General features: G+C 44.6%; 1 protein-coding gene across 1 annotated transcript; it reads left to right on the top strand.

Annotated features, from left to right (window-relative positions):
- Positions 1 to 791: 791 nt before the first annotated feature.
- NPTX2 (neuronal pentraxin 2) lies at positions 792 to 8848 on the top strand. Its single transcript, XM_082292450.1, has 5 exons — positions 792 to 1309; positions 2668 to 2884; positions 5314 to 5558; positions 7159 to 7338; positions 8563 to 8848. The coding sequence occupies exons 1-5, from the start codon at positions 857 to 859 to the stop codon at positions 8788 to 8790; spliced, it is 1323 nt and encodes a 440-aa protein (XP_082148576.1). The 5' UTR covers positions 792 to 856; the 3' UTR covers positions 8791 to 8848.
- Positions 8849 to 12153: the final 3305 nt, after the last annotated feature.

Genomic DNA, 12153 nt, shown 5'->3' on the forward strand with positions numbered 1-12153 from the left:
CAAGAACTGTTTGGTGTTTGTATGTCACTCGGAAAACATAAAAGCCTTCACGGACTATAAATTTCAAGTAACTCAAGTAAATAAAGAGATCAGCATTAAAAATATTGGATGCCACAAACAGTATACCTAAACAACAATGGTCTTGTGGTCCAAGCATAGAATTATCACACTCTGATGAGTCCGATGTCCCTGTTCCTTTCCCCTCCATCATAACACTGATGAATACTGATGCACATCTTGAACCGTTCTCGTTTTTCTGACGGCACTATCTTTTAGCTCCAAGAGCTGGCCCAGGCCGGCCGTATCCCAGGCTGCATTAGCAGCAGTGTAGGCAGCGAGTGGAGGGGACGGGATAATCCCTTCGCTCGGCATAGCCTGGATCACCCCGAGGTGCCGGGTCCAGTTCTGACCCGCTCAGTACCACAAAGACACTGACAAGCAGGAGCGGGGTCGGCAGAGACCATCGAGGTGGACGGGGCCGGGCTCTTCACCGCGGAGGGTGGTGCGAGGACAAGGGACACGGGGTGTCAGCAGGCACCCGAGAGGGTCAGGCCGGCCCCAGGGCGGCCCCGCCGCGGCTCGCGGGGCTCGGCCCGGGCCGGTCCCGGAGCGCTCCCGGCCCCGCCCCGCCTGACGTCAGCGCCGCCCGCAGCCAACCAGCGCACGCGGTGCGAACCGGGCCCCGCCCCCCGCGCGCTCGCTGCCCATAAAAGCCGCGGCCGGCGGCGGGCGCGGGAGCGCTGTGAGGGGAACCGGACGGGACGGGTCGGACGGGACGGGGCGGCGGGACCCGCTCCAGGCACCGCGGCTCGGCCCCGGCCGCCCCGCCGAGCGGGCGCTGCGCTCGCCAACCGGGATGCTGCTCGTGGCCGCCGGGCTCCTGCTCGCCGTAGCTGCTGGCGGGCGGGGGTCGTCGGCCGGGGAGCAGGAGAGCCCGCCGGGCAGCCGCTTCGTGTGCACCTCGGTGCCGCTGGACGCCGCCGGCGCGGGCTGCCCGCTGCCCCCCGTGCCCATGCAGGGCGGCGCGCTGCCCCCCGAGGAGGAGCTCAAAGCCACGGTGCTGCAGCTGCGGGAGACCGTCCTGCAGCAGAAGGAGACCATCGGCAGCCAGCGGGAGGCCATCCGGGAGCTCACCGGGAAGCTGAGCCGCTGCGAGGGCGCCGACGGCAAGTCCGCCGCGGGGGCGTGGAAGAACGAGGTGGGCAAGGGCAAGGACACGATGGGCGACCTGCCGCGGGACCCGGCGCAGGTCATCGACCAGCTGAGCCGCACCATGCAGACCCTGAAGGACCGGCTGGAGAGCCTGGAGGTAGGGCCGGGCAGCGGAGCCGCTTCACGTCTAGCGGGCACTTCGGGATCCTTATGGAGACAGATCCAAACTGGCCCAGCCCCGGGGGCGAGCGGCTCGGTTGGCTTGTCATGTTCTTTTGGTTATTTATCTTCTCTCTTTAATGGTAAAAACCCTCAGGGGTTGCTCTTGAATGCGTTCTCCCACTGCGTGGGGGAAGATTATGGTTTCCCTGCTTGTCACCAGCTTAGTTTCTGTATTAATAATGTGTAAATCTCTCTTTCTGGGGATGTGACTTCATGTGGTTTGAGGTACAAAGCTGACGTCTTGGGCAGTAAGACCTCGGCATATGGTGCTGAACAGACCAGTGGTAATGAGGAGATTGTGTTGGGCAGATGGTGCAGATAAGATGATGTGCTTAGAGCTGACATAGAATAAAAAGAGCTCGATTCTGTGCGCCTCTGAACAGAAAGGGGATTTGGTCCAAGCCCACCGATAAGTGATTTCCATGAGCCTTTGGACAGTGCCCATGTTTTGAGTGCTGTTCATGGAAAGGTTTTGTAGAGAGGTTTCTCACAGGATTCACGCTGATTTTGTTTTGCTTTTCACACCCTGAAAGCCTCACATGTGTCGTCCTGCTGTCCTTCAGTCAGTGCTGATGTGAGGATGGCGAGTAACTTCTGAAAAGCTGTTCTGTCAGCGCTGCTTTGCAAGTGCAGTTTTGAATGAGCTGTTAGTATTACATCCTTTTATTACTACTGCTGTCTTCCTGAAGCATTCTTTTTAGGGCTGTAGAAGAGAAACTCCACCAGAATAACATGGTAGATGGAAACGTTTTGTTAGTATCTTTAAAGGTACCAGTTTTCTTTGAGAGTGTGAGGTACCATTTTTTTTCCCAGTTCGAATAAGAATACTTTCACTGGTTAATACTCACAGTTGATCTAAAGAGCACCTGACTTTGGTAAATCTGGTTTCAAAGTAGCTTAATTTTTAATCTGAAATGAAGTGATAGTTTTTCTGTTTACTTGCCACTAAGTAAAGCAAAAATTGACTTATGTGCCACATGTATACATATTAATAGGAGTGCATCAGACCTGCTCCCCACATTGATTTTATTGAACTTAAATGTATGAAAACTCCTTCATATAAAGTGCTGGAAGCCTCTAACAAAAGTGCCCTTTTGTTTCAGGAGCTGTTTAGCTAGAGTGCTGATAAAAGCACTGAGCATGACAAGTGCTAAAAAGCAGTACCTCTTCTGTACTTGCTGGAGAGCTCCATGATCTTACTTCCCTCCTTTGAATCAGGAGCATAACTGCCTTTCACAGTTTCTGTTTCAGAAGTGACAGGTTTTTTTTTCTTTTTTCTGCTGTCCCCTAAAGCACCAGCTCCGAGCCAACGTGTCCTATGCAGCCCTGCCCAGTGACCTGCGGGAGATGCTTCAGCGGAGGCTCGGGGACCTGGAGCGCCAACTCCTGAGCAAAGTGGCTGAGTTGGAGGATGAGAAGTCTCTGCTTCACAATGAGACCTCAGCCCACCGGCAGAAGACAGAGACAGCCTTGAATGCATTGCTGGAAAGAGTGTCTGAATTGGAGAAAGGTAATTGCTCAGAATCTAAGTGCTTCCCCATGCTGATTAATTTTGCTTACTCCTTCCTTCCAGTGCAGTAGACTAAATTTGGGCCTTGAGGGGAAGACATTAAGGTACTGGACTAAATAGTAGGTGACAGTGCAAATACTTGGATTCTCCTTTTTCTTTAATCACAGGCTTCTTGCTTGACAGGCAGTTGCCTGGCTTTGGTTTCCTGTCTCTTAATTTGTCGTGTGTGGGTGGCTAGGATGAAACTCCTAGTGTTTGTGGGATGGAAAGATCTATAAGGAGGCAAGTGGAGATAGGAATAAGTATGGCATGGGTGTAAATAGCTACATAATGTCAAGCACACATCTGAGTAGGACTGCCTTTATTTGGACTGAGAGTCATATGGGCTAAATTTAAGTAGCACAACTACCTTTGATGTCATGAATGGCATTTTATATCAGCTTTGTTTCCTGATGCTTTGGAAGTATTGATGGTGACCTTTCCTTTTGTTGCTGGTTATGACTTTGGATAACTGCAGATACTTGAATTGTGCCCTACTCCAAGCTTACAGCCTTCAGAGTTTACAGTAGATTACACATGGTCCACTGGGGGACACTCTCGTAATCCTAGTCATTCATTCTGATTCTTGACTTAATTATTACTGAGATCTCTCTGCTTGAGTAGAGTCTGTTTATTTGAATTACAAATGTTTGTGGAAGTGACCTAAAGCACAGAACTCTTTCTGCATTGACTGTATACAGGTACAGGGTGGACCGTGTAGGGCTAGAGTGGCAGTAAATATCACTGCCCAATCCTTAAATGAGTGAATAACTCAAGGTGAATAACTTTCTGCTTAGAAGCAGCTTAATGGACATGCCTTCCAAATGGTACAAACATGCATATCTCATGAGTTTAGAAATGCAGCCTAAAGGACCCATTTCTGTAATACTGTATCTATTCTTCTTTCATCTAAAAAGTGTGAAGGAGGGGAAAAGGGAAGGAGGAAGATGATCTTCTACTGGCTTTTAGTATTTCCTGAGAGCCAAGATAAAGCCTAACCTGCAACTAAAGCTATGGAGAATTAGTGGCCTGTTAATGTCTTATGTGTCAAGTATAGATAGTCCTTGTCTCTGAAAGATGTGACTCATATCAGAAGGAGAGAGTAGTGGGAGAACGAGAATGTGTAATTCAGTTAGGCTAAAAATAACCTGTTCCCACCTTTATTTTTTTGTGTGGGGAGTAAGGGCTGTCTTAAGTCTCCAGGGAAGTGGAGAATTTGGGACAGGAACCAAGATAAAGTCTTTCTTTTAGTTGTGCAATTTGCTCTCTATTACTGTACAGCTTAGCTGTTCTGGTTCATCTGTCAAATCAAAGTCAGGGTAATAGTGATCTAAGAACTTATCTTTTTTTGTGTGTTAAATACAGACTGTATATGATCTGACCTCATTTGAAAGTAGTATTTCTATTGTGCTTTTATTTAAAATGCAATATTTTTTCCCATCTAGCTCAAAAATAATTGCTCTTTTAATGGGATATGTTTCTGGTTTTCTGTGCGAGGTTGGTTGTAGCAGCCTAATGGAGGTTGTTCTACATCACCCTAAGACCCTGCTTTTTTTATTTGCTTAGAATTGAGAACATTTCAGTTCTCTAAGTTCCTCAAGACAGATTCAAGAGAAAGAGAAGCTTTTTCTTCTCCCACCCCCTCGTTCTGTGAAAAATGCAGCCAAAACACTTCAGTTGCGTCTGAGAATGGGAACTGAGAGAATGCCAGTGGTTTAAAAAATACATATGAGAGTTGTGGCAACCTTTTGTGGCAACAGCTTTTCGTTTGGACTGAAGTGTGAATTTGGCAAGGGAATTAAATTTGTTTCAGGAATGTAGCAAAGGAAATGAGTGAGACTCAGAAGAACAGGCTGCTAAAAAGTTGAGGGTGACATTACTACAGAACTGTGGGTTGTATTTTGTGGCATGATGTGGGATTTATTTCTTAATACTTAATTCTAGAAAATTATTTATAAGCATCTATATCAAGTGTAGGATACAGAATATTGCATCTTCAGAAAGTTTTGGTCTTAAGGGTTCTCAGTTTTGTAAGCATGTCTCAGAATATCTCACTGGGTTATATCACTTCTTTTAAACCAGTTTGAATTGTTTGAAATAGGCAGGCCACCAGCCATGAACTAGGCAATGAAGATGTTCTGCCATCTATTCTTTTGCTCTAAATGAGCAGAAATAAACGAAATAATTATCACAATGGGGATAAAATCTATTTGTATTTTTATGTGCAGCAAAATCAACATTCATTAAATACTACTTCAATATACTTTTTTTTCCTGTACCTCTCTAAAGTGATTAAAGCCAAAGATTCTCAGTATCAATTGAAAAGCCTGAATTACCAATACATTGTTTTGCTTAATGTTAAAGGTTTTTATTGCTCCATGTAATTGCAGGTAACAGTGCATTTAAGTCACCTGATGAATTCAAAGTCTCCCTTCCTCTTCGCACAAACTACCTGTATGGGAAGATCAAGAAGACTCTGCCAGAGCTCTATGCTTTTACTGTGTGCTTGTGGCTGAGGTCAAGTGCTTCTCCTGGAATTGGCACTCCATTCTCTTATGCTGTTCCCGGGCAAGCCAATGAAATTGTCCTCATAGAATGGGGGAATAATCCAATTGAACTGCTGATTAATGATAAGGTGAGACTTGATGAACCCTTTGTTGTCAGCATAACCAGAACAAGGCCTCACTCTTTGGCACCTTTGCACTGACTCCTTCCTTCCCTCTGAGAGCAGCCTTTGAGGTGGTACTGTCTGCTTGTCTGTTTTCCACTTGCTGATTACAAATTGCTTTTATGAACAAAGCACTTGAAACAGAAGTTAAATGGTACAGATATTGGTGTGTTGAGACACAGCAGCTTGACATGAGATGTGCACACACTTAGGTGTTATCTGAAGTTACAAGCAGGTCTTGGCTTCTTGGGTTTTTTTTGTTGTATGAAACACAAGCAATAGTTGAAGCCACACTACTGCAAGACCTGTGAGATCTAAGCCAGCTGCGGTGTTTGTTTTTCCAATTGTAGAAGTTACAAATGTTGAATGATTTTGCAGAAGACAGAGAGCAAAAGGCTCTCCACATAATGGTCTGGTTTTGTTATACTTGGTGATTGAACATCAATTTAAACACGATTTTTCTGACTTTAGATACAACTACTTCATACCATTGATGGTTTCTGACAAGCTTCAGAAAGAAACTTGAAGAAAACAAGACCCATTGAAACTTGTCATTAAAGCAGTATTTAAATGCTTCCTTTCTCCCCACCTTCAGTTAGGTCTCCTGGTAACTCACTGCTCTGAGGGATGAGGTGTTTACCTGCACAACTCAGGTGGTTTGTCATGTGGCTGATTATGGACTTCTAACAGTCCTATCATCCTCCCAGATCAATAACCAATTATTTTTAATGGTTTGTGGGGGAGAAGCAAACTTGAGTCTGCTTATCTTTAGCAATAACTTTTTTCCTCTTCAGTATTATGTCTGTAGTCTCAGTATTCTCTGAGGGTTTTTTTTCTTCCACATCACAGCTGCTCCATAGCCCACTGCAATTATGTCTTGATGTTGACCTGAGTAAGCTTTCAGATCAAATTCCTAAAGGAGCATGATTTCTCCTTATTGTGAGGCCTATGGAACTGTTCCCACAAGTTTTCCTGGTAGCAGACAAATCCATTAGTCAAAGTTGTTACTACAAATGGTGCTGGCAAGCCCCAGATTTTAAGAGGAGCTTAATGTGAGCACTGGGTGGAAAGTTATGACTCAACACTGAGATTTAAACAACAAATGCCACAGATTAATATGCAGGATGGGGGTTGGTCTCTTCTCCCAAGTAACAGGCAACAGGAAAACAGGAAATGGCCACAAGTTATGCCAAGGGAAGTTTTAATTGGATATGAGGAGAAATTTCTTCACTGAGAGGGTTGTCAAGCACTGGAACAGGCTGCCCAAGGCAGTGGTGGAGTCACCATCCCTGCAGGTATTTAAAAGAGGTGTAGCTGTGGCACTTGGGGACATGGGTTAGTGATGGCCTTGGCAGTGCTGGGTTAATGGTTGCACTTGGTGATCTTAGAGGGATTTTCCAACCTAAATAATTTTGTGGTTCTGTGGAATCCTACAGAGTAGGATGTGGACTAACTCCTGCCTCTAAAGTTTTTGCTTTTGAGGACAGAGTAGATACTGTCCCTCTTTACATGTTGGGCTTGAACTGCTAGATTTGGGTTGCCACATGCATTATTCTGTTTTTTGTAGGTTGCCCAGCTCCCTCTCTTCATTAGTGATGGGAAATGGCATCATATCTGCATAACATGGACAACCAGAGATGGAATGTGGGAAGCTTTTCAGGATGGAGAGAAGCTTGGCACTGGGGAGAATCTTGCTCCTTGGCACCCAATTAAACCTGGAGGTGTCTTGATCCTGGGTCAGGAACAGGTGAGTGAATGACAGAGTGTTCCAGGGTTTAAAGAAAAACAAAATCAAAACTCCCCAAACAAACAAGAGCTGTGAGAATTTCTCTGTTGAACACTTGGTCCTGTTGTATACACAGTATCAGGAAGACTGAAACAAGGCAACAAATACTTAATGCAATCACACATTGGTATATTTGTTTCACTTATTAAATATTCAGAATATTCCTGTTGTTGTTAAGTCCTTTTAGAATATTGAAAAAAAACCCCAAAGGATTTTGAAACTTGCCTTTCTAGTTAGCATCTCACAAGCAATTGCCTGTGAACTGTGTGGCTCTTGGCTTCACTTTATTTCTCTACTTATATTATACTTTTACTACAAAATGTAAATATTCGACCAAGTAGTAGGAAATAGTCTTTCTTCAGGATTCCCAGGTTCACGGTGAAGCAGTGAAAAATTAGTTTTGTCTTGATATTGATTTTAGTGGATACTTATCTGTGACATAAATGACAGTTCAGTACCCTAATACACTCTGCAGAGCAGATGCTGCAGCTCACTGCTGAGTGTCTGGCAGGTTTCCTTTATCTCTGTTGTGCCATTTGCCTGCACTGTGCTTGGTTCCATCCTGTGCTCTCAGTTCCATGTCAGTGTGATCACCAAAAGTGAGTGATTTCTGTCCTTGGGTAGTGAATGGAGCAAGCAAACACTTCTAGGCTTATGCAGTGGCAGTTTAAATCACTCATTTGTTACAACCAGACAAAACCTGTGTATTTAGACCCAAAGATCAATTCTCCCAGGCCCTGCAGACAATTGGGCAAGGGCTGCTGTTATGGTTTAATCTATAGCCATAAAGCTTTCAGGGTAACCTTACACATCTCTGCAGTTCTTGCAGGAGTTGTCCTGTGCTAAGCTTGCAAAGTGGCTCTTAAATTAGCCTCAAAATTTAAAGCTGCCTTCCTGCTCTGCTGCTCGAGGGCAAGGTTGGTTATGTGCAGCCTTTTTGTGGTGTTTTGCAGTCACCACTGCTTGCCTTCAGCTGTTTTGACACAGTTCAGGCTGGAGCTTGTTACTGTTCCATAGAATGCCTTGTTCAGTGTTGCCCTTGTAGAAACCTGAATTCGTTCATCTCTGTGATCTAACTCTGCACCTCTTTCTAGCAGTGGGGCTGCGTGGGGAGGGACTTCAAGTTTGAAGAGGAAATTGCCAAAATAACCTTTTCATCTAATCCTAACTCTTGTGTGCCTAAAGGACACAGTAGGAGGAAGATTTGATGCAACTCAAGCCTTTGTTGGGGAGATGAGCCAGTTCAATATATGGGACAGGGTCTTAAAAGCTGAAGACATCATGAATATTGCCAACTGCTCCATCAACATGCCTGGCAACATCATCCCCTGGGTCGATAACAATGTGGATGTGTTTGGAGGTGCTACTAAATGGCCTGTGGAAACATGTGAGGAGCGTCTGCTTGACTTGTAGCTGTGATCACTTCCCATCCAAGTGCCCCCTTTAGTAGGACAATCTTCTGTGCAATCTAAAGCACTTATTTTTCTCCTTGCCCTTCCCCAGTCTTAACTCCTTGAAAGAATTAAAAAAAAAATTGAGTAAACTGCCTCAGTGCAAAGATAGCTGCTAGTTTGGGGCATCGAGCCTGACTATGAAAGGAGCACTTCTTGGCTAGAGCAGCCCTTGCTTTCCTATGGCCTGATCCAAAAATACACTTTGGCCTGCAGCAGCCTTTTGGTTGGGCCTGAGCTTAAACCATCAGTTCTTCTGCAGGGAGGGAGAACAGCCATGCACACTTCAGTGTCATGTTCCTGACAATGTGCAGTGCTGACAGCACCAGGATTAACAGGCTGAATGTGAACCCTTCCTTCCAGTCTATTGTCTCCCCTTTGAACTGAAGCCATTCTTTTTTAGCCCTTTTTAAAAAAAAAAAAATCACTTAATCCTTACACTGCAGTGGTTATGGTGCAACTATGGGTAGAGCAGAACAGCCACTGTCTGAGTGCAAGGCTTTTGCTTTTTAATTTGCAGATTAGAATTTCTTATGTTATGATAAAGAGGTGATGTGTTTGAGACACATTGTACCAGTTCAGTTTGAAGAAAGGGCTGTTCAGTCAGCACAGCTCCACTGAAGCAGAGGTGCTTCAGGTGAGGTTCTGTCCCAAAGCTTGTCCTTTGCTAGCCAGGATCCCAGCATAGGTGGGTGGATGAAAGATTGTACTTGTTTTTTCTGTAGGCTGAATGTACTGAATTCCTAGTGACCTGGCTTGTAAGCTTTTCTCTATTGTTTCTCTTGCTTGAGTCAATGTCTTTATTTTTTTAAATATACAAGCTGTGATTAAGTGAATTTCCATTTTGTTTTGCTTTGAAAGGCCTTTTTATGAGCAAGTGCCAAAGTTCAGTTTCTGCTTGCTGAGAATTGCTATCTATTTTTCCAGCATAAAAGTCTTCTGCACTGGTTTATATGTTATTATAATGGTCCTACGTAATATGAAAATGTGCTGCTTTTTCAATTCTTGTTGACTGTCTCTTCTGTAAGCACTGGGCTGACTACTATATTTTTTTATCATTTTCTCTCAATATTTTGCAAACAATGTTGCTGTTTCCTTGGCATTGATGTGACTACTTGGTTTGTGGCTCGCAGATAGCAAATGCACTGTACTGGGAAAGAGTTAATACTTTTGTTATTTAAAAGGAAAAGGATTTAAAGGGGGGGGAGGGGGAATTTATAAAGCTAAATATCATATTTTATTTTTCATATGTTTGAATTGTAAGAATAATATGGTGACAGTCCCATTTGTAGGGTAAAGTTACATATTTCCATGAATATGTAGTATGCTGTTCTTAAAAGAAAATTCTTATAATGAACTTTTAATTAAAATGCACTGTAAAATGAGTCTCTTGATTCTTTTATAGTCACACAAGACACTTGAGTATTCTCTTTCATAGCTTTTATGAATTCACCTGCTCTCTAGACTGCGAGAAGTACAGTCTTGTAAGAAGTTTTCTTTATTCCCTAAATGCCTTAAATCACAATCTTCAAGCAAAGGGGGCTTAGGTGTGTGGAGCCTTAGCAGTGGAGAGGGTCTGTGCATTTGGGTGTGGTGGGTGTTGGAGCTCCAGCTGGGCTCTGCCTGCTGCTGCTGCTGCCCTGGCCTGGGATACAGAACATAGTTCATACTTAATTTGATGGTTTTGATAAACTGGAAGTGACCCCTTCTGGGTGGAAGTAGTGAAAGTGAGTGTCCAAACCAGTGTGAACAGAGCTGCTCACCACTGAGGTGACTGAAGTGTGAGAGCAGAGGCACCACCCTGGGGCAGGCTGTAGAGAGCTGGCTGTGTCCGTGGGTCTGACAGCAAACCCGGTGATCTGCTTGAGGAGCTGACAAGCTGCAGGTGCTGCCTGTAAGGGACCAACCAGCTGGGGCACAAATGGTTATCCACATCTGCTGTCTTTGACCAGGGAGAGTCTGAGGTTTCTATGAGACATTTGACAACTTTATTTCAAGTGTTCTCATTCTGATTGGCTTTAAAATGCACTCACATGCTGCAACCCCAACCTACAGCAGTACTTTCCCTGCCCTAAGGAAAAAACAAACCACAAAACTCACTTCATATCAAAAGAATCTGTGTTGTGAGGTGACAAAAAGTAAAATTCTCATCTCCCAGGGGCTGGTGCCCAGAAGAGGCATCACCCCTCCAGTCAATCCACCTTTATTTATCAGATTTTTCAAAATAAGCTGAAGGAGCTAAACCCTAGAGTTACACATATTTCACTCTGTTCTTAAAAGGTGCAACAGTGAAATTGTCTTGGATGCTTTGCTGAATGCTGGGTGCTGGGGTCTGCTGTTTTAAATACCAACTTGATGGCAAAACAGGGGTAAATATTGCCACATTCCAGCATCTATATTGTTTATGGAGTGTGGAAGTGACAACACAACCTTCAGTTCCCAAACTGCTCTGAATGCAAAAGTAGTAACTTATGGAAAGATGAGGGATAGCACTTGGAGCATGCAGTAATACAGATTTCTAGAAAACATGTTTTTATTTAAAACCAGGTAGAGCTGGGACTCCTAAAAGCAGTATCAGTGATCCCAACAAGCCAACATGCTGGGAGCTGTAACTGGGCAGGTCTGCAGGGGCTGCTTGGCTGTGAATGCTCTTCAGTCTCTGTATTGCACCATCCTTTCTGTACATCCTTGGTTCATTGGCTGTTGGCTGACAACAAATTGAGCATTTGGTGTGTTTAAGTCCAGGTTATATTTCTTCAAAGATGAGTTTTTTGACTAACTGGCTGGCCACTAGAAAATGAGGGTCATCCCATGTGTTTGGTGTTTGATTGAAGGCCCCAGCTATACACTTGCTGTCTGTAGGTGAGGGGAGGAGGATCACCTCTGCCTCTGGGATCCCCTGTGCAGGGGAGACAAACTCCTGGATCCAGGCAGCTTTTGGCTGGGCTGCACTTGCTCGCTGAGCTGTTGGTTTAGGTGTCAGAAATGCAGGGAAGACCAGCAAAGCTCTACCCCCATTTTTACACACGCTTCCCCAGTGTGTGAATACATGAGACTGCCAGGGAGAAGCTGATTCTGTTTTGCTTCAGAGATCAGGTTTCCCTCAGGCCTTTCCCAAAGGTGAAAAGCAGGTCAGTAGTGAAACTGCTGTGTTGTGTTAGGTGTTTAAAGGTGTCACCTTCTCAATCAGGGTAATGGTTGTTCTAAAAAAATGCATATGTAGCTATAGATTATTTCTTTTTTGCTAATGGCACCTGACTCTGTGTGTAAGGATTCTTCATCCAGCTGATTTTATTTACCCAGGCCGGGAGGGAAGATCAGCTGC

The sequence above is a fragment of the Coloeus monedula genome (genome assembly GCF_965178545.1).
Source record: "Coloeus monedula genome assembly, chromosome: 16".
NCBI lineage: Eukaryota > Metazoa > Chordata > Aves > Passeriformes > Corvidae > Coloeus > Coloeus monedula.